Source organism: Tamandua tetradactyla, chromosome 19 (assembly GCF_023851605.1).
Source record: "Tamandua tetradactyla isolate mTamTet1 chromosome 19, mTamTet1.pri, whole genome shotgun sequence".
Classification (NCBI taxonomy): domain Eukaryota; kingdom Metazoa; phylum Chordata; class Mammalia; order Pilosa; family Myrmecophagidae; genus Tamandua; species Tamandua tetradactyla.
Genome location: NC_135345.1, coordinates 54,491,748 through 54,514,717, shown reverse-complemented (window position 1 = coordinate 54,514,717; position 22,970 = coordinate 54,491,748). Strand labels below are relative to the sequence as shown.

The following is a 22,970-nucleotide window of genomic DNA, read 5'->3' as shown; positions in this document are numbered from 1 at the left end:
TGGATACTGCCAGCTTCAGAGCCACTAGGGAAGGTTTCCCAAGCCAGGAGCTGGGGCAGGCTGGGGAAGAGGGATAGTCAGTTCCCTTCAATCCACTTCTCCCCACATGTCACCCTCCTCTTTATTTCTGAAGAATAGCTTTGTTGAATAGAGAATTCTTGGCTGGTAATTTTTCTCCTTCAGTATCTAAAATATATTGTTCCACTATCTTCTTGCTTCCATGGTGTCTGATGAGAAATCAGCACTTAGTTTTATTTGGCTTCTCTTGTATTTGTTGAATCACATTTCTCTTGCTGTTTTCAGGATATTCTTCTTCTCTTTAGCATTTGACAGTCTGATAAGTATGTGTTTCGGAGTGGGTCTATATGGATTTATTCTGTTTAGAGTTTGTTAGGCCTTTTGGATTTGCATGTTTATGTCTCTTATAAGGTATGGGAATTTTTCAGCCATTATTTCCTCAAAAATCCTTCTTCACCCTTTTCCTTTCTCTTTTCCTTCCAGAATACCCATGACGCATATATTTGTGCACTTTGTGTTGCCAATCATTTCCCTGAAACCTTGTTCAAATTTTTCCATTTTTCTCCATTTGTTATTTTGTCTGTTCAAATTTGGTTGCTCTGTTTTCTAGCTTGCTTATTTTTTCTTCTGCTTCTTCAAATCTGCTGTTGTGTATCTCATATATTTTTAATTTCATCTACAGTCTTTTATTTCCGTAATGTCTGTTATTTTTCTACATATTCTTTCAAATTCTTCTATATGCTCTCCTACTGTCTTCTTAATTTCCTTTATCTCTTTACATATATTTTCCTTCATTTCTTTGAATTGATTCAGGAAATTTGTTTGAACAGTTTTGATTAGTTATTCCAGATTCTGTGTCTCCTCTGACTTTTTGATTTGTTCCTCTGACTGGGCCATTTCTTCCTGCATTTTAGTAAGCCTTGTGATTTCTTTGCTGAAGGTCATCTAATTATCTTGATAGGTCTATTCTGAAGGTCAGTTTCTCTCTCTTGTCTAGGATTTAGCTGTTGCATGGGTCTGTATTAGGGTAATATTTTGACAGTTGTGTCATTAGTATTTCACAGACAAAACAGGGTCTGGTACCATGCAGGGTGTGTAGACTACCACCAGTGGGCCTGGGTTAGGTCTGAAGAGGCTCCAAAAAGTTCTGCTGTTTTCCCCTGTACTTTATGGGCTTCCCAGCAGATAATGCTCTTCAGCTACTTATTTATCTTCAGGTATTTAACTCCTGGATCTGCGTCTGCTCGTTGAGGTTGAAATTGTGGGGTTCCTGTGCTCTCACATCACTGGCCAATATCTGGCTCAGTGTTGGGCTGTGTTCCCTCTGTTCATGGGGCAGAGGACTCTCATAGCTGCCCCAGTCCATGGCTGTCCGCAGACTAGAACTGGGCCTCTTGTTGCTACTTCCCTCAAAGGTTGGGGAAGGACTCCAAGTGTTACAGTCTCTGTCCATGCTTTCTCAGACTTCCTCCCTCACTGACCTGCACCTTAAAATGTTCTACCCTGTCCCCAGGTCACCAAACAGTTGATTTGGGACAGTTTCTGCCTGGCTACTTGCTGCTTTTGGAAAAGAAGTAGATTTTGCTATTCTCTCCCTAATCCTCCATTTTGGAAGCTCCTCTTTGATCGCTTTTGTATTCCACCCTCCCCAGTGTCTTGAGTCCTGTGGACTTGGCTCTCTGTGTCTAGGTATAGGTACGGATCTGTTTCCCTGCTGTAAGAGATTTTACAGTCTGTGTCCCTGGTGGGAGGGAACCCAGCTGCTGCCTCTGGGCATTTCCCTAACTTGTGAGGGACCAAGTGAGGGTGAGGAAAGAAGACCTGACAGTTCAGGCCAGTATTCTACCTGATATCTTTCTTTTCATTAAATTCAGCATTTTAGGGATACTTTTCCAGTCTTTACTTTCCTCCTGAGTTCTAAACAGGTGAAATTGGTCCTTTCTTTTGCTGAATCTGTGAAGAAAGCTTTTCAGTAGCTGTCTTATGTCGCCATGTTGATGACGTCACCCCAGGCATTCTTTGGCCTCCTTTCCTGTGGCATTTAACCCAATGTGACTTCCAACTTTATTTAGAACAGAACCCATTTTACAATTGAATTATTCCTAGCCCCTAAATACAGAGAAAATGAATTCACTCTGTATGAAACTGCTGTGGAGGCTCAGAGACCCCTTACTCGGCCTTCCCCTTAGCCCCTGAATTTCCACCACAGACCTCCAGCACTTGAAGGAACACAGTTTGCTAAAGAAATATAAAGACATTTAAAAATCAGCCCAGGCAAAGCGTACATAGAAAAGTAAGTCGATTTTGCCCCATCTCTAAATCTCATTCCCCCCAAAAACCCCGAAACTGTACTTAAAAAATTTTTGGTGCATGCAGATAAACAAGGGCTGTCTATACCTTATACTTAAATTGGTTAAGAAAGGCTACAGTTGTAAGCTTCCAAAATAATACTATGTACTTCTGCTAAATTGTATATAGTTTACTGAAGGACTGAGGAAGAAGGGAAAATAATGTCCCAAATGAAGAGAAGGAAAAAAGACTCATAAGCAACTCAGACCTTGAACCATGGTCACCATCATCATCTCCCCTACCTGTTTCAAGGGACATTTAAAGACAGCAAGAGGCACAGACCTCTCCAACTGGACCACGTAAACCAATGGTTCTCAGTCCAGGCTGTGTGTTAGCATTGCTTAGGTAGTGAAGTAATAGAAATAGGCAGTAATCACCAGTGGCTGCTAATTCCACAAAAAGAGGGACAACCAGACATTGTGGACCTCCGGATGAAGTACACAGCACCAATTTTGGAGCACACTAGCCAAAAATGTAACTTGAGTCAGACCAAGCCTCTAGACTACCTGCCAATTGACAACAAATTTATGAGACAAGAATAAAGTAGTGACAAAGACACTACAGAGGTGTAGTGGAGAAAAGTATGGGAATTCTACAGGTAAATTTCCTGGTTACTTTACAAATATATCCAAGGGGACAAAAACGAGGTAGGGGAACTTATAGAGACATATCAACCAAAGGCAGTATGTGACTTTATTTGGATCTCAGTTGGAACAAACCAAGTGTAAAATAATATTTGTGGGACTATCAGGGAAATTTGAACACTGAATGCATATCTGATACTTTTAATGATTTACCATCCATTTGGGGGTGAAATAATGGTATTATAGTATGTGTTAAAAATTGAGCTTTTATCAGGCTGAATATTTATGGATGAAATGATATGAGCTCTTCAATTTCCTCCAAAATAATCCAAAAGGGGTTGGAAGAGAAATGGATATAGCGATGAAAACAACAACATTGGCTGTGAGTTAATAATTAATGAAGTTGGGTGATAGATACATGATGGTACATTACTTTAACTGATCATATGTCAAATCTTTCATAATACAAAGATAAGAATAGATCGATGATAGATAGATAGATAGATAGATAGATAGATAGATAGATAGATAGATAGACAGATAGATAGATAGATCCTTCAGGGTGCAGGGACCACACCCTTGTGTATCAGTATTTTAAAAGTCTCTCCCAGTGATTCCAGCCCTCAGCTAGGGTTAAGGACCACTGATGTAGACTCAAACAGTCCAGACTCTTTTTGAACTTTCCCCTCAGTTAGGTAGCTAATTAAGAAAACAGCTTATATTATCACAAAAATCACAGTTGCTGTATTACTTTGATCAAATTACTTGAGAACCTAAGTCAAAGATTCTCTTCCATGGAGAATGCCCCTCTCTATCCTACAACCTTTCCCAGCCCCCAGTCCCAGGGACGACATATGAGAATCATCTGGAAAGTGTTTTCAAACTAAACTGGCCCCTTGGGGATTCTGCTGCTTCCTCCCCTGGTACAAACTCACTGACCAGTGACAAGAGGTCATCTCCATCAGAAGAGGGGGAGATAAAAGCACTGCTGGGAGCTGAGACGGCTGCCCACAACTACCTGTGTCTGTTCCTTTTGCCCAGGTCTTCGTCCTCAGGGACAGGGTCGATGTCAGGGAGCGGGATGATGTAGCCACTGTCCGCACTCAGCCTCTGCTCATCGAGGCCGCCCTCCCAGCCCTTGAGCTTGTCCGCCTCATTTTTGTAGGTGACACCAATGTACATGTTGTCAGAGTCCACACGCATGCGTGCCACAGCGGGGTGGTCGCTCTTCAGGAAGTCCAGGTGGATTTTCTCATAACTCTGTAAACATTATTTAACAATTTAAACAAGTGTTATTGACTGAAGTATAAAAATGATTGCAGATGCTCAGAATTTAGCATTATTTAACTGTCTGTATTTCCACACTGCCTTCCAGATGTGGGATTGAGACAACTGAAGGGGAGTCATACTCAACCATCCCCAGAGATGTGGAATAGGAAGAGAAAGGACAACCAATAGCACAGAACTCCTGCTGGTAAGTCTCCGGGTACCAAGCACCCCTTCTCTGAGTCAATAACTGTGGCGATATCCCTGACCCCTCTCTGAGTCTAGCACGGCTCAATGGGTCCCTATAGGAGATAGTCAGGACTTCTACTGGGAGCACCTGAGGTCTTCCTGATCCCTAAATGTTCGGGAAATATAACTCAAAACTTAGGGGACTTTGATCTAAGAAGACCACATTTTTCGGTAACAGTTTCAACCTCTTTCTTCTAGCACATCTTCACAATATGAATGTTTTTGACTGACTTAAGGTCAATTTCCTTCTCCTTCCAGACTGCTTATGGGAGCTGTAATAGGCAGTCAAATAATTCAATAGACAAAAGTATTTGAAATAATCAATAGACAAAAGTATTTAGCTTTCAGTTCAACCAGAACTCCTTCAGAAGAAGGAAGAGAAGCAATGAGTATAAAAAATCTATCTAGTGACTAACCAAGACTCAGAAATTGAGTTTATTAAACAAGCACGTGTGTGAGTTTCCTTTCCAGCGCCTCTGCAGAAAGTTGTTTTGTTCATCTACATATCCTGCTTGGTTCCATAAAATTACAGTTGTTCATTTGTACACTGCTTTCTATACCGTAAAAAAAAACAGCTGGAGGCACAGATAACAGCTGAGGTTACTCCTCTCAGTCAGCTGGTGAAAGCCAATCTTGCACGGATTTAAGTGTATTCAAATTAGTGATTTAAAAATTGTGGATGTCCTGAGACTTCTAACTGCACAGTAGCTCCAGATACACAAGCAACTGGAGAACAAAATCTTTGCAGGTCGTTGCACGTTTTAAAAAAGAAGATCAAAAGGGAACCTTTTGGGAAGGGGTAGGATTTTCATTAATCATTGCTAGCAGGGCTCCAAGAGGACTCCATGAAGCCCAGGTCTCTGGACCATACGATCTAAACTGTTCCTCGACAGCACTGAACAGTGCCGCCCCCTGGAGTAACTGCCCAACATTCTCTTGTACCTTTCCCCATTCCTTTCCACTCTTCTCAACAGGCCCAGACAAACCTTTTTATATTGTCCAGGCAACAGATTCTCCACAATTCCACTCAGGTGGTAAAAGGAGGGTCTCTTCTCCGGCTCACTATTCCAGCACTTCACCATGATTTCGTACCTGGAGAGGCAAAGAGATCAGAGTGGGCACAATGAGAAGGGGCAGGGAACACGCCCCACCATCTCCCACAGACCCAAAGGCAGGAAGGCAAAGTCAGCGGGGAGGGAGCTCACACTTCACTGGTGGCATGGTCGGGCTTGGCCATCCGGTACCCACTCTTGATCTTATTGTAAAATGTAGAATCCACCATCATGCCAGGGTAGGGTGTGCCACCTAAAAGCCAAGCAATAAATCAACCAGTATTAACAAACATGGGCACAGTACATTGTAGAAAAGCTTGGGGTGATGTTGTCTATAGAAGACATTTGGGCTTCCTAAAGCCTTGAAGTCCTGGTTCTTTCTAGGAAATTTGTTGTTAGCAGCTCCTTGACTTCCCAGCCTTGCTCAAATTTTAAATTTAAATAGGGCTTCCAGGTTGATCAAGGCCAAGCAGCCCAGGCAAAAAGTATCCATCTTTAGAAAAAGTGCTAAAGTGTTTTCATTTCTGACTACTGGATTTATATATGCAAAGTGAAATAGACAGCAAGGAGAAATTCTTGAGGCCAAGAAATGATTTCTTGAGGCCAAGAAAATCATTCAAATCATTAGTGTTCAAATAACTAAAGCAAAAGTCAACTTTGGGCTTATGGATAATTCTCTACTTTTAATGGGTCCAAGACTAGCATGCTGTCAGGTGCAAATTAGGATGATACACTGTGGCTCTCCATGGAGGAAAAACCAAGATAAAGACTAAAAACCAGGGAGGGGGAATACATTTCAGTATCACATCTGGATAACAGATGAATTTTTGAAACAGTTCACATTTTTATGGCCAATGCCAAATTAAATTCTGCTTCCTCTCTAAAGCAGAATTTAGAACGTCTCCTTTCTCTGGACTCCTGTCTCAGTTTGAAATCAGAACCACACAGTTAGTCACTGAGTGCTTCTCTAATCACTTCCTGTGTGCAAGCCTTATCTCCTCAGCTGGACCATCTGGAAGTCAGAGCTGTGACTCATCTTTCTCTTAGGGCCCTCACCTGGCAGCACGTGGCACCTATGTTCATGTTTGGTAACTGACCAAATGGCTAAGAGGTTTCTAGACTTCGGAATGATGACCAAGAAGGGGAGTCACACCCCTTACCTCCCACTGAACTTTTCACCTGGACATGATCACCATCAGGAGTGGGCAGGGGCTCCTTTGCACTGGTGATCCCACTTAACCCAGTGTCCAAGGTGAAAGGCCGCCATGAGTGGGTGTCATCAGGAAGGAGTGCCTCCAGGGGGAGAAAGCCACTCAACATAGCCCAAAAGAGAGGAGAGGCAAGGCCAGGGGTGAGGAGGCACCCCCCAAAGGTCCCCATCTCAATCCACATGGGCACATCTTAAATGGACAGTTTTAACTGCACATCTTAAATGCACAGTGCATGCTGTCAATTGGCTGCAGCTCGCTTGCCTCACACCAGGTGTCTTAGCACCATTTGTAGCCTGGAGCTTGGAATAGCACAGTGTCTCCCTTTCTGGTTTGCTCCAGAATAGCCCAAACCAGCAAAGGCGCAGACCATACCAAGGGAAAAGATCTCCCAGAGCAGGATGCCGTAAGACCAGACGTCACTCAGGGTGGTGTACAGGTTGTCAAAGATGCTCTCAGGAGCCATCCACTTCACAGGGAGAAAGGTCTACAGGGAAGAAGGGAGGTGATTAAACCCAAGTCTATGCACTGATGATCTAAGACAGCAGAAATGGACAGGTGTTCTCAATGGGTTAATAATAACTCATATTTATAGTCATGCCCCCAATTGGTGTCTCCTTTGTGTGTGCCATTCACCGCTGTTCTTTCAGCACTGAAAGGGTGCCTGGCACCTAGTGGACGTTTGGTAAATATTCAACACATGCTGAATGGTCATTGCTGCCTCTTATGTCCTCCAACGGAATAACATCTAAAAATCCTGAATTTTTATTCCCGAAAATGTGAGTCCTAAATGGATCTGTACCCTATTTCCTACGAACAAAATCAACATATCCAGTGATCCGTGAGCTTTTAAACTTTAAGAAATAAATAGCAATTTCCAACACTACAAAGAGTTGAACATTAAGATAAATTTTCCAGCCTTTCTTTGTGAGTCTGATCCAACCTTCAGTGGAAATACTAAACTGAGGCAAATACATAAAGTGGCCACACGAGCATCCTTAAGCCCTCTAAGACTGCCTGAGGAGATAGCAGAGATTCATAACTTATTTCAACAGGAAAAGTAATGAGCTCTACCAAAGTCCAATGATTTTGTCCATGATGCCTAAAGCTGCCACCAAAATGCTACAAGTCAAGGTCATGTCTACACGAAACACACAGAGCATAGACACAGGCCAGTGTCCTTCTCTAGGTGGACACAGAATCCCTGTGCCTTGACTCACAACCAGTGCTGCTGGGGTGATTTGGAATTGTAGGTACAGGTGGTAGAAGTTCCCCAAGCTATTTCATCTAGAGCTAGAAGGAGCAGGGAGAAGGGTCCCAGCACAAGATAGAATGGCTACCTTTTAGAAAACTGTGCCTCTAAGACATATTAACTCAAGTGATCTTAACATTTTGCAGGTTACAAATGCCTTTCAAAAATTTGATAAAAGCTAGAGGCATTCTCCCTGGAAGTGCATACATGTATATGTACAGACAGTTGTGTACATACATGTATATGTACACCCCTAGTGAGTGGTGGAGCCGGGATTCACACCCAGGCAGTCTGACTACAGATCCTGTGCTTTTCGTGCGTCCCCCTGGAGCTCATTCATGAATCTTGTGAACTCCACATTAAAAGAATGGGCACCAAATGGCTAGAAGCAACATCTCATGTTAGAGATTAAAGTGAGGGAGGGTGAGCGTGCAGAATGAGGGTAGACGGCAGAGAGCACGTACACTGCCTTTTGACACGTAGTTGGAATCATGCATGATATCTCTGGCCAAGCCAAAGTCACAGATCTTCACGATTTTTCCTTGAGCAAGGAGGACGTTGCGAGCAGCCAGGTCTCGGTGAACACACTATGTAGAAAGGGGAGAGACAACGCAGGGTCAGACCCCAGTGGCTAGCAGCCTTACCCCTGAGAGACTGGCTGCTTCATGCTGGTGTTTGGAGTTATCCGGTACCACATCTTAGGAAGGCTGCCCTGGCTCCCCCACTGAGCCCTCATCCCAAGCACTACCCGAATAAAGAAAGCACTGGAGAAAGCGGTTCCCAATGACGTCAGAGTCTCCACCTGACTTAGGGGAGAAGGAAGATAGGTAGGGAAATGAAAAGTAGCCATGCCACCGGCCTCTCCAAAATCTATCTTCTAAGGTCTCCTTCCAGGCTCAACCTCACTCTGAAATCGGTGGCCTGCATCTAAAGAGGCCTCTGTTCCTTTAAACACACTTACGTTTTTTGAAGCCAAAAATTCCATTCCACGGGCAACTTGATACGTGAAGCTTAACAAATCCAACAAAGTAAGGCCTTCTGAGTTATCATCCGAAAGGAGGTTTTTTACCTCAGAGTCTGCAGAAAAATAATTGTGTTGGTGAAGGGATGCACGACATGAAACGTCACTGGCAACACTTCCTCTGAGCTGGACTGCTTGTCAGGGGAAGGGTTGCAGAAGTTTGCCCAGGCAGCATATCCAAAATTATTTTCTTACAGCGTTTCTAGACCTCCCAGGGTGGGCAGCTAAACTATGCAAAGACACTTTCTTAAAAATAAATATCTGCAGAAAATTTTCTTAGTCAATATATGTATATACATATTACATATATATATGTATATATATGAGAAAGAGAGAGATTATATAAGGGCCAGTCTAAACCATTCTGATGAGTTCTCACACATATCTTGTTGTTTGCTACTCAAATTTCTTCTTTCAACCTTATTAAGTCACCTCAGCCACCTTAAACACACACAGCACACACGCACACATTTTCCATGTTGAATATACATTAAGTCCCTCTGAAAGAGTGGTTTCTAGGAATTGCTATTTTATTCTTTCTAAAGCCACTTCACAGTACTTGGCTTATTTTGTGGAAAAAGGGAAAGAAAGAAAGAAGACCAGTGCCAATGGCTTTGTGTTCAGTTCACTCTGTTTGTAACTTGTCCACTTTCCCCAGATAGTCCCATCTGGAAGGGTCCCAGGGTTTTCGAGGAAGGAAACAATCCAGGCCAGCAGTTCTCAGTTCTTTTTGAAAATTTTCAGGCCAGTGAAGAGTAACTCCAGCCATTCACATTTTTTTCAGCCAGCTACAGGAAGACCAGAGAGCAGTGGTCTGTCTGCCAGCAGGGTCTGGGCCCAAGCACGACTCAGGCTCTCCTGACATCTGGAGCCAAGTCTACCAGCTCTGCCTGAGAAGCAATGTAAACTATTTTTAACAATATGGGAGGGCAGAGGAAGCACTGGTTCCGATCATTCTCATTGGCTAATCTTTAAAAAGGGCTTGGATGTTCACCCATTTGGCAATGGGAAGCAAATGGAACTTGGAAGCACAGAAATGGAAAATATTATTTTGTACTGAGCGTTGCAAAATAGGCACATTCTTTTTTTTAATGGATGGTACCTTTCACTTAAGAAGACTGAAGGCATTCAGAGCACACTGGTGATTTTCAAAACAATTTCTTTGACTGCTCAAGACTCTTTGCATTTACCAGTGGCAGGCCTCAGACCCAGTAAGACAAGATTCCAGGACAAGCCAATGTCAGACCCACATAGCTGTCACTCTCTTCTCCCCATTCCAAGCCTGTGATCAAACCAGAACACTAGAGGGGCCACCGCTAAGTAAGTGTAGGGTGGTACATCTGGTATGAGGATTGGCTGGATTCCCTGGACTTTACAAAGCAATTCAAATCTGTCACATGCGCATCTGCTTTGGAAACAGATGGCTGGATCCTCCTACAAACAACATTCAGTAGAAACACCCAACACCTTGTCACAAAATATAAACTCAAATTGTCTACTCTCCAGTTTACATCATAAATTGGATGCTAGGAAAGCTAAATGCCAGGGTTATTGACTCATAGATTTCATAGGCTTCTAAAATGAAAACAAAAAAATAGTAGGAACCAACATAGGATTACCAACTTTTAACTCTTCCAAGTAAGGACATTGAAAAAAAAAAGTCAATTATCACCATGCTTTCATTAAACAAACAAACAAACAAAAACAACAGCACTAAAAAAGAAAGTCATTACACACCAATAGAGGGCAATTCTTTAAATCATCACATCTAAAGTCTGAAAAATTCGTTACATAAAGGCTGACATTATTCTTTCTCCTCTTTTCAACTTATAAGCCACAAACCTGTGAAACCATGTCACAGACAGTACAGTGTACAGACGTGCAGTTAGGGACCACGACGCCTGGGAGATTGACTTACCATCCATCCCTACCTCCCTCTGTGTATTTTTAGTATCAGATTAAACCACGGGAAGATCACAATGCCTAAAGAGGGTATAAACGTTTTACCTAACATAGATTTCTTCTTATACGAGGCTGGGCGATCATACAGCGATCTCTGGATGTCCGAATACTTCGAAACCTCCTTCCTTTCTAGCATGGGGACATACTGGGTGGTATCGGCTTGCCTCATGTCCATGTAGTCGCCATTGTTTTCAAAAGATAAAATAACGTAACTGTAAAAACAGAAAAAGAGACCTTACCCAGGGTTCCCCTCTGGGGTGGCCATTCGACATGGAATAGATGATGACCAGATGCCTACAATGAGCCAGTGGGGTGGAAGGCATAAGGGGTCTGGGGTGAGCAAAGCCAAAATCAACCTGTGCCTTCCTATGGGTGATCTAATCCGGAGCATGAACGTCAATCAAACAGTCACATAAATACATGGGTCATCTCAGAAGGAAGGAAGGTTAGAACAGCACATGCCTCCATCCTGGGCATTGCGCCTGAGGATGTTAAATGAATTCCATTTACAAAAATGAGAGTGGAGGAATATTTAATATCATACCTGACACATATAAAGGACTCAACAGATGTTAGCTGACATTGTTATTTATTTCCTTCTTTATGTTTACATGTTTGTTTTCAGTGCCAATCCCCAGCACCTCTTCAGATGGAACACAGGCATTCTGGATAGCCACATCTAAGACAGTGGGGCTACACTCCCATAGCCTGATTTTAAAAATTTCAAGCCTATTACATTTAAAGTCTGAAAAAGTCATTAAATTAAGACATGGAACTTGGCACCCAATTCTTTTCAGTTCAACGCCACAATCCTGGGCCATGTGCTCACGTGGCCTGGACAGCCAATTACTGCTACTTACAGGCCCTGGTATCCATCGTGTAATTTAATGTGAAGCTAATTCATTGTACTTTCTGATCTTTGCAGAGCTTCCTATCTACAGAGATATCTATAGCCACCTGTTGGTTTCTGCAGTGAGGATCATTATCACTAGCTTGGTTTATAGGCCTGGGTACAGCAAGGGCCAGTATTTTCTCAGATGGCTACTCTATGAGGTACAAAAATTCAGGTGTCATTGGCCAGAACAGCATTTTATAGGTCTTATATGGACCACATATAAAATGATTCTCTAAACCTATTCCAAGTCTCACTCTCATACAAGCCAATCAGCAAGTCCAGTACAGAACACCTACAGACATCATGTATCTTACCTCCATCATGTCACAGGTGTTTGGGAAGTGTGATTTGACGCTAAGCCTTACTATCTCCTGGCACTGAATCTGCAGATGTGGAATCCAACAGGAGATGAGTTCTCTCCTTTGATGAAGCTTGTAAGACAATGATAGACAACAACACCTCTCCTTGCACTCACCTCCGTGTGCTTTCATCAGCAGGGTTCAATCCAAAGATGTCCAGCTCTTTCTTTGGCTTTTCTGGATGGTGGCTCAGGAAGCTGTCCCTATTCTTATGCAAATAGTTGACTAAATCCCCATAGAAGCAGTACTCAGTGATAATGTAAATGGGTCCTGTAGAGACCAAAACTGGTTAGAAGATGGGTATGAAAATGAAAAACAAAAAAGCCATAAAGTGCCAAGTGTGGACTGGCAAGAGATGTTGCTCAAAAAAAAAAAAAAAAAAGAGCTTTCATCAACTCAGTGGAATTCAGTCAATCATTCAAGGTATTAATAATATTCACTGGCACAATTGGTGATGGAGAATGGGGGATTGAAAAATTGGCTCACTGTTTTCACAACTATAGGTGTTCCATGAAAATCATCATTTCCAAGTCAGGAAACCTACCTGATTTGGTACAAGCTCCCAGCAAATTTACAATGTTTAAATGTGGCCCCAGGTGAGTCATTATCTTCAGTTCAGACATCAGAGCTTGTTTTTCACTGGATCTGGCTGTGGCTGTCAAAGAAATAATCACATATCATTTCAACTGAGCTACCTAATTCCTGTTCTCAGAAAAAGCCAATTAACACAGCTAATCCTGTCATTGGACATTGTTTTATTTACCAAGAGTCTAAAAGAGAAGCAGGTAGTGACAAAGCCTAGACTCCAATCACAAATTCCTAGTCTCTAGGGTATAAAGAAATCACTAAAAATAATTCTTGATTTTCCAATATATAGACAACAGGAACAATCTAAACAAACCTAATTGGCAAAATAGTCAAAATAGACAAAAAACCTAAAATCAGAAGAACCAGGTTCTACTCCTAAATATGGCATTTACTAGCTGTGATTTGAGTAATTAACTTACAGCTACATGTTCAAAAAGTCCCCAGGAATAGGCACTTACGTTTCAGCATCTTCACTGCTACTTTCATGACAGGCTGGGACCGACTCAATCCATAGGCAGTGCCTTCAACCACTTTCCCAAATGCACCAGATCCAAGGATACGACCTATGGACAGTGAGAAGCAGAACCATGACCCCTCATAAATGCCACACGTCCCTCCAGCTTTCTTCACCAGGGCCAGCACTCCTGGGTGCTCAGTGGGAAGGGGTGTATTTCCCATATTAAGTAAGCATAATTATTCTTCCAAGTCCTCATGTCAAAAACAGAATTAAGCCCATGGGGAAGGAAAGAAGTATAATTGCTTTTTTTCAAATAACATTTGCAAGGGAAAGGAAAACACAGATGGAGAAAGGATGGTGAGCCCTCCCCTGGGTGGGGCTCTCCCTGGGGTGAACACTGTCTCCCAGCTGCCGTGATGGACCAGTCCTTGACTTTTCAACGCTTGCTTTCTGTGGCTCTTGCCCAAACCCCTTAGTTCTCAACCCTTCTGTTTTCCATATGCAAATAGGGGCATATCTTTGGCATCAACATATCCTTATCTACTGGAAATACTTCAATATTCAAAGTAACAAGGATTCCAAGAAGTGATTAGGTAAAAACTTGAGACTGTTTGTCAGGAACCCCTAGGCATATTTGCTTCATGTGGGGAGAAAAAGAAATCGAAGCTGTCATCACTTCCATTCCCCCCTTAAAGAGCCCACAGTCTAACAGGGATGTTTCCTAGAGTGGTCAGACTCACAACATAGAATCAAACCGGAGAAAGACTCAACTCAGAAAGGACACTGTAGTGGGTTAAGTGTCCCCCCTAAATTCATGCCCACTGGGAACTTCAGAATGTGATCTTATTTGGAAAAAGGGTCTTTGAAGAGGTACTTAGTTAAGGATAGCAAGATGAAAATGTCTTGCATTCAGGGTGGAACCTAAATCTAATGACTGGTGCCCTTAAAAGAGGAGAGGGCACAGGGAAGAATGCCAGGTGACGATGCAGGCAGAGATTGGAATTATGCTGCCATAAGCCAAGGAATTCCAGGAGCCAGCAGAAGCAGAAAGAGGCAAGGAAGGAGTTTCCCTGAGACACTTTGGAGGCAACCTGGCCCTGCCAACACCTTGATCTCGGACTGCAAGTCTCCAGAACCTGAGACGAAAAATTTCTGCTGTTTTAAGTCACCAAGTTTGTGGTAATTTGTTACAGCAGCTCTAGGAAATTAATAGACACCAACATCATGACATTGGTTCTTAAAACGTGTCTGCATGGCTGGAAATTGTACCTGGAAAGGTATTGTTTCACCTGAGATTTGATGATACACAGGAACAGAGAGACACAGAAGTGCTTTTTGGAATATTAAGGATCTTGCCCTTTTCCCAAAAATATTATATTACTTCTTACCTTCCTTAATTTCTCCTTTCTTTTTTGCAAAACAGGAAAAATAATAATGAAGAAAGCTTAATCCTCAGGTACACTACTACTAGAGCAGCCAGAGTACTTTGTTTGGTTTCAGTTAAAGTAACTCTTTAGGAATCTAAACCCGGCTATATTTTTTTAGTGAGGCAGATAATAAAACTGCATTTGGCACCTTTCAAAGTACATGCTGTTAGAATATTCATGGTGACACAACCGCTAGCTCAACCTTCATTTGTCTCTGTCCTGTTTCCATTCATTCAGAATGCAATTTAAAAAACAAAAAACAAAAAACACACATTCCCTTGGAATAGAGTTTCATGCACTTGGTCTCAACCCAGGATTGAAGTATTTGTAAAATTTGTGGTAAGTTAGCTTGGCTATTTTTACATTCTTTGCTTTACAATGTACCCTTATTTTTATATTCTAAATTCTCTCTCTTTCTCTCCATATATATATAGGAGATATACATATATATATATAGGAGATATCTATATCCTAAATAAGTACCTAATACCTCTTTAGAATGTATTGGGTCAAAATATCTTTTGTGGTTTTCGTCATTTATCATCTGTTCTTTTTTAGTCACAGAAATTAATCTCATTTCAATTTGTGCGATTTCCAAAGCTAAGCCATTTTGGTGGGTATCTGTGCCAGGCCTTCTCATAGTCTCTTTTCCCTTTGTACAATTTTCTTAAACTCTAATTTTCTATGGAGTTAGATAAAAAATTATTGCAGGGTTCCAATTAACTCATCTTAAAGGCTGAAAAATATTTCTGTAAGCAAATTTCTATTACCTAGCTCTTACTAATAAGCACAAACTCAGCTCCCTTATTCTTCCATTTACCTGTAAATAGTGAAGTTGAGTACAAATCAAAAGGGAGTCTTGGCATCATGTTGAGTGAAATAAGTCAGACACAAAAGGACAAATACTGTATGGTCTCACTGATATAAAATAATCGGAATATGCAAATTCATAATCAGCAACTTGAAAACAGGTTACCAGGGACAGGGTGGGGAGAGGGAAGTGGGAGTTAATGCTAAATTGGTAGAGTTTCTGTTCCAGGTGGTGAAAAAGTTTTGGTAATGGATGATGATGATGGTAGCACAATGTTGTGAATATAATTAGCAGCACTGAATTGTTTATTTGAATGTGGTTAAAAGGAGAAATTTTAGGTTGTATATATGTTACCAAAATAAAAACGTAAAAAGACATAGAACTGTACAATACAAACAGTGAATCCTAATGTAAACTATGGACTAGAGTTAACAGAATAATTATAATTAAATTGCTTCATCAATTATAGCAAATGTGCCACACTAATGCAAGGTGTTAATATCAGGAAGCACTGTGTGTGTGTGTGTGTGTGTGTGTGTGTGTGTGTGTGAGGGAGACTATATGAGAATGCTCTAATTTCTGCGTGATTTTTCTCTAATTTTACAATTCCAATTTTAAAACGTGGGGAAAGGGAGAGATTACCCCAGTAGGAGCTTACCAAGCACTAGTCCATCTCTTGGAAACTCCCATCTCGAGTCATAAGGCAGCTGCATGGGATCCACATAAATATATTCATGTCCATCTGGGCTGATTGATTCAATGACCCTCCAGCGAATTTCATACCTTGGTTTCTATAAACAACCAGGACAGGTAACTGGTGAATCCTCAAAGTCTGAATGCACCAAAGCTTTTAACTACAGCAGCAAAGAGACTGGACACAGTGGGATTCAAAGCCATTCATTCACCACCTAACAGTACCAAGCACTGACCGAATTGCTATTCTTGTTCTTAACTAACTTCAAAGATTTTGTGTTCTTTGAGAAAATATCTACCTGTTTCCAAATGACAACCAGGACAATAAGTGAGATGATCACAATCACCAACAGCACCAGGACCGCGGCTGCCACTGTGAGTTCAGAGCGCAGAGCTGGAGGACAAGAGAGAGCATCACAGTGGATACTGTCCTCACGAACGTGCAGGACGGCAGAAGGGCAGTCTGGCTGGGTCTGGGAAGGGGTGAGGGCCACCTGGCTTATGTCATGGGCAAGTGGTAGCATCTCTCACACATCTACATGCATGAAACATCTACTCAAACTCTTCCCTTAGAAGAAAAAGGGAAAAGCTCAATGAAGGGAGCTCAATACTTTCTCCAAAGATGCTCCAAAATTATCCTTTTGGACACAGTGTGAATTGGAACAGTAAAGACTAAAAAATGAGACTGGTAGTCATGATAACTTCAGAAACCTCCATTATTATTGAGAGGCTACACTTTATTCGTACTGTTTTCATGTTCCCTGAGTTGTGTGGTTTTTTTTGTTTTTTGGTTTTTTTTTGAAAAATTCAACGTGTCTTAACTGTTATAAGGAGCAACAAGACAAAGACCCTGCTTCTGCACCCTCGGCCCCACACACCGCTGCTCAGTCTACAGAGAACAGGTAGCTACACTACTGGGAGAGAAAAATGCCAAGGGGACTCTGCATGATACAGTTTGGAATTTGAATCTTGAAGAAAGGGATCTCACATAGATGCCCAGAGAAACTCCTTTAGGAGCATTTAGAGGTGAATTTCTGCCTTGGGACCTTCATTCCTAAATAACTCCAACTGGGATTCAAGGTTCCACCTGAGGGAGACAGAGCTCAGTTGATCACTTAGAGTTGTCCTGACAGTTGAGCAACTCACTTGTAGCCACCAGCTTCAGTTCCCGGTTCTCAACCCCAAGAAGATTCTTAGCCAGGCATCGAACTGCAATGGTCTCCTCCACTTTCGTGAATGTCACTTGGCCCTCCACCATATTCCTGCCTCGGGGGTGGATCTCTGTGATGATGTTTGAGACATTGTTGGCCAAAATTGTCCACGAAGTTTCATTATTACACCTGGAGAGAAAAGGGATGTAAATATAGAGTCATTTATTGGAAGTAATGTAAGTGAATGCATCAGTGAGAATAACCTAAAATGGCCAGCAGTGGCTCCATTTGGAGGTGTTCCACATTGACTTTCTTATTTTATCTGCATATTAGCATTAAAACTTGTTTAATTCTCTGGGCACACACCAGAGAATTAAAAATCTCATTTTACGTGTACATTAGCATTAAAACTTGTTTTAATTCTCTGAGCACACACTAAAAAAAGGAAAAACTTTCATGTGGGCTAGTGAAAGTTAACTGTTTATAAAGGAGAGGCAGAGATGAACAAGTTCAATAAAATATAACTACCAATGGCCAAACTGAAACTTTCAACTTCAAGTATGCTGAACTATCTTGACAATTTCCCACCCTTTCCAAGAGGCCTGGCATCCTCCCTCCTCCCCCAGGATGCTCCACCTCAACACCTGGACTACAAAGAGCCCCTAAGGTGTCACTGAGATTGGAACAATCTTTTGGTTGAGTTATGAGACCTGGACTCCAGCTTCTGTCACTATCCAAGCCCTGTCCCCTAAAGCCCTAGGAGAGGGTAAGACCAGGGGTTTCAGCTTTCAGGAAGAAGGAATCAAGGCTTCAGAGTTCTGTATTTTCAGCTCATGTGCTCATTTGAGAAGGCTGAGGAGTAGTGGAGGTAGGGGTTACCAGTGAGTTAACGCAGGTGGGTGAATGAGGTAAGAGCAGTCACATGGGCACCACCTTTATTTATGCAAGTCATAGGAATGTGTGCAGGAAAGTTCACCAAATAAGGAAGATGAGATGAAAAGTGGACTGGAGTAGTAAAAATCCTTTGAGGAAAAAAAAAACTCATTTTCTTTTCAAATTAAAGATCCTTTGAAATCTGATAAAACCCATTGATCTTCTCCCTACAGCTGTTCATGAACACACACATCCTAAAGCTAGGGTCCATGTTCAGAACCCCATCTTGTAGTTTATGAGTAATGTGAGCCTTAGGTCAAATAAGAATCATAAATACAAAAAAAGAAACCCAACAAAAGAAAAAATGAATTTGAGGTCCTTGATGTCAAGGGAGAAACATTCTGACCACAGAAGAAAAAAAGAAGAACATCTGATTTCCATACTTTTTAATATCCTTGCAAATCATCCACTCAATATCAGGAAGAGGCATTCCTTCAGCTGTGCACCTCACAATCTGTCCCCCAGAGGGGCTATGGTGGTCATCAACCAAGTCCAGAATGGATGAGGGAACTGCAAGAGGTGGAAAGAAGTCAGCATTGAATGGGTCATGTTTCCGAACTTCTGAGAGCGAAGTTAGAACTCTTCCACATTGCATGTGAAACTACAAGCCACCCTAAGGCAGGTGAAACCAGTGTGTGCATAACTGCATTCCAGTTTGGACAGACCCACGTGGTTAAGAACATTTTCAGCTTTGGTGTTTTGGGATTTGTACCCTGTGGCATTTTAAAACTAGAATGAGGAAAGCATAAAAACCCTCTAGTTATTTGGCTTAAAGGTCAGGGAAACTCTTTAAATTACATGATAGTTTGGGATTAAACTAATGGATTCTAAAGTACAATCCAAACCAGTATTTCCCTAAGTGCATCTGTGGGATGTTACCAGTTTTCATTTTTGTCATAGTTATTATCAGGGGTTTTTTTTTCGGTTCTGGTTTGTTTTTTGGTGCCAAAACCCAGAAATGAACCTGTAATTAGGTTTTAAAGAATTTTAAACATCTGTAGTCAAATAAATCAGAAGTAAGCTGATACCTACATCACAAATGGACTGTGAGAATCAAATAATCCCACTTAAGACATAAGCTGGATCTTGGTAGGCACTCAATGAAGAGGTACTGAGTCTAAACGTGAATAGATGAAAGCGTTCCACATACAATGTCTACAAGAGAAACTAAACAAAAAAGGCCAAAATTCTACAGAGTGATGAAGTGTCATCCAGACCTAAAAGCATCACTTTGCTGTTCTCAGATTTGAAGGTGACATTTTGAGAAAAGTGTGGCAGGGAAGCTGTTGGAGCCTAAGAATTCCCAATCAGATATTCTAGTGTAGCTCACAACCAGAATAACCTGAATTCACAAGTCCAACAAAGCTATCCCCAACATATGACACATTCAGTTCCTACTTCTTCTCCTCAATCTGGGGGAAAAGTCCTGGCATCTCCTTATAACACAGTCATTCAATGAACAACCATTAGCTTTCTGCTGTCATTACATACCTTGAGTTAATAGTTCAAAAGTATAGCTCTTCACATCATCTTCATTTTGAGCTACAATGGTATAATGGCCACTGTCTTCTTCCTTAGCACGGATCAGCTTTAATCTGCTTTGATACCTTCAAAAAAAAAGGATTTTCTTTTGTTTCCACAAGGAGTAACTAAACAAATCCCAATCATTTATGCAATTATAGTCAAGTTAAATTTTTTTGTAAAAGGTCAAAAAACATTTTTTTCTGTATCATCTCTTCTTCTGAGGTTCTCCATACACTTTCACATGGTGAAGGTCTGAATCAAAGACACTTAATTCTTACAACAGAAAAACTGACATTTTGAAATGAACAAAAGCTTCCATGTCTCCAGAAGCAATCAGTTCTGGCAGAGCCTGACTTTGGGATGGCATTAAATGTACCCTACCAGGTGTTTGTTTGTTTCTATTTTTGTTTTTTGGGATCCTTGATTTTTATCTTTTAAAAAAAGACTTCCTCCCCCTAAATATCCATCATGTAGGTGGTTCAGCCAAACAATGGAATACCATCAGAAGAAAGAATGAGGACACTCTCTGCATATTGATATGGAGAGGTCTCCAGGATATAACATCCCTACTTGATTGTATTTGCTTAAAGAAACTCTGGAAGGTTGCACAAGAATCACATGAAATAATCAAAGAGTCCCTGTGGCAAATAGGGAGCAGGGGGAATTGAGCATACGAGGACTGGAGTGGAGTGAGAAGTCTTACAAGGCATCATGTGTTTGTTCACTTTTAAAGCATGATATTTCATCATCTATTCAAATAATACACTAGAAAAATATATATTTCTTCAAATCTTCATAAAGATAAATCTCCCCCCCCAAAAAAAGATTTCTTTCACACATTATAAATGGAATTTAGTTGTGTATGTGTGTGTGCATAAATATGGTATTTGTCCATTTCATTGTCCTTCTTAATAAAGCATCAGACTGTGGAAAAACAACAGGAGTGGAGAAAGAAGAGCACTACTCATGGAGGGAGAAGTCCTTGGGTGACTAAATTCTCTGTGTCTCAGTTTCCTTATGCATAAAATGGAATAATTGTACGAATAGCAGCATCATTTTGAAGATTGATTCATTGAGACTGTAAGTGTGAAAGCATTTCATAGGCTCAAAAGCACTCTGCAAATGTAGTATCTCCTAGCCTAAGATGCTGGGACAGTGTGACGAAAGCCTGCTGGGCTGGATTTTAGGAACTTAAGGTATTACTAACTTTCCTTTATAGATAAGGAAATTGAGGCTGAGGAGTGACTTACCCAAAACTCCACTGCTAGTTAAGGGAGAGGAGCAGTCTACCACCACAGAAGGCAGAGACACAAACTACTCATTATATGTCTCTCTCTTAACCAACTTGAGCAGAGCGCTATGCTTATTTTCAGTCAAGGCCTTGACTGGGGCAAATGTTTTGAGTTAAGCCAACGGTGTTCTGTTTCGTGTAAGTTTATGTGATAATTGCCTTGCGGCTGGAATCTCCATACATGCCAACTTTCAAAATGGATAACGGACAGCAAGGAATATATTCAGTCCAAGAAGGTACAATTTTACTTTCTTTTCTCCACCCTAGCTGGATCCAGTACCCTGTCATTCACTGTGGGACAGAACTTTTCAGTTTCTTCTTTGTTCTCTTTTTATTGTTAAATACTTACCAACATATTATCGGCACATTACAATATTATAATAAAGATACTTGATTTTAAAGCATTTCTTAACTCAGATTGCTATTTCCTAGTCTGACTTTTGGTTGGGGTTGTAAGATAAATCTCTATCTAGGGACACAACAAAAAGAAAAGACATACTTGGGAAAGGTCTTTCTTTACCTTATTTCCTGGATCTTCTCTACATCAGTTGTGATCTCAGTCAGATTTTCAATCAGAGTTAGGTTATCCTTCAGCCAGGAGATCCTGGGAGGGGGGTAAGCCTGTACATCCACCACAAAGTGTTTGACCTCATGCAAGTTGACCGTTTCCAACTGGCTGAAGTTGGGTTTGATTTCAATAAACCCTTTCTCTGCACAGGGAAAAGTTTCCATGAAATAATAATTACTGCAGAGCGGATTTCAAACAGCATGGACGACAGGCATTTTGGAAAGCAGAGCATACCGTGGACAGAAATGGTGACTTTTTTCATTTCTTTAACATCCCTGGTGGCCTGGTGGGCTACACATTTGTAATCTCCACTGTCCTTCACTGTGGCCTCGGGGATGGTCAAGGTATACACCAACTTCATGGACGGAAATTTGATTTCATCAAACATCATGTTGCCTTTGCCTTTCTATGGCAGAAGGGGAAGAAAACCAACGTGTAAAAAAAGGTAGAACATCATGTTTCAGAGAGACATTTAATAACTTGGCATGGTGCTTGTGCTATACTGCTGAGGGTAAAAAGGACATAACGAAGCACAATCTAAAGTATGATGCCTATTTTACTATTAAATATTTATGTATAAAAATATTTAAAAGAGTTATCTCCCCAGTGTATTAACAGTGATGCTCTGGGAAGTCTTTTCTTCTGTTTCTCTAAAATTTCCACAATAAGCATGCATCGCTTTACAATCAGAAATAAAAAACAGTTGTTTTCCAAAACAGCACTTTGATGATCTACTTTAGGGCCAAATAGCATGTTCTTTGGTTTGGAATAATAGGTCTATCTCCAATAAATGGGGAAAAAATGTTTATGTTTTAAGTGTTAAAAGCAATCAAGTTTGAAGAGAAAATCAGATAGTTTCATACTTCAGGGAAGATCACATTTTGGACTGTGAATGCATGAGCTTTATAAGATAACATGTAAAAATGCCCAATTTCTAATCAGCTGCCTCAGAGAGCAAGGAATAGCAGCAGCAAAAGCCTGGAGGAGAGAGATGGAAAAAAGAGAGAAAGAGAGCACTGTCAATCGCAAAGATAAAAACTAAAGAAAAGGGCAGCAAGCAGAAAGTTACAACTCAACAGTGAGAGGGAAAAATATATATCTGGTCTTTGTTCTCCATGAGGCCTCTGTATCAAACACAGCTAGATACTGTTAATCATTCCCATCTTGGGCTTTGACAGCCTTTTACACACAATTTACCATGATGTATTTGAAGAAATGAAACACCTTATATAAATCTCTAGTGATCCTGAGATCATATGGTGGCTCCTGTCCCCACTTCCACCTCCACCACCATCACTACTTCTTTCTGGGC

The 22,970-nt window shown here is 41.2% G+C and overlaps 1 protein-coding gene across 6 annotated transcripts in view; it reads right to left on the bottom strand.

Annotated features, from left to right (window-relative positions):
• PDGFRA (platelet derived growth factor receptor alpha) overlaps window positions 1-22,970 on the bottom strand; it is a 59,114-nt gene that overhangs the window by 16,888 nt on the left and 19,256 nt on the right. For all 6 annotated transcript variants that reach the window (XM_077136888.1, XM_077136885.1, XM_077136884.1 and 3 more), the window contains 17 exons: window positions 21,893-22,064; window positions 21,611-21,800; window positions 19,767-19,882; window positions 18,659-18,785; window positions 17,338-17,531; window positions 16,491-16,585; window positions 16,157-16,289; window positions 13,262-13,366; window positions 12,760-12,870; window positions 12,332-12,485; window positions 11,007-11,173; window positions 8,940-9,055; window positions 8,443-8,565; window positions 7,102-7,213; window positions 5,672-5,771; window positions 5,453-5,558; window positions 3,970-4,211 (listed from right to left, as the gene is read on the bottom strand). In XM_077136888.1, coding sequence (XP_076993003.1) covers window positions 3,970-4,211; window positions 5,453-5,558; window positions 5,672-5,771; window positions 7,102-7,213; window positions 8,443-8,565; window positions 8,940-9,055; window positions 11,007-11,173; window positions 12,332-12,485; window positions 12,760-12,870; window positions 13,262-13,366; window positions 16,157-16,289; window positions 16,491-16,585; window positions 17,338-17,531; window positions 18,659-18,785; window positions 19,767-19,882; window positions 21,611-21,800; window positions 21,893-22,064 — 2,363 coding nt within the window. The remainder of the gene's footprint in view (window positions 1-3,969; window positions 4,212-5,452; window positions 5,559-5,671; window positions 5,772-7,101; window positions 7,214-8,442; window positions 8,566-8,939; window positions 9,056-11,006; window positions 11,174-12,331; window positions 12,486-12,759; window positions 12,871-13,261; window positions 13,367-16,156; window positions 16,290-16,490; window positions 16,586-17,337; window positions 17,532-18,658; window positions 18,786-19,766; window positions 19,883-21,610; window positions 21,801-21,892; window positions 22,065-22,970) is intronic.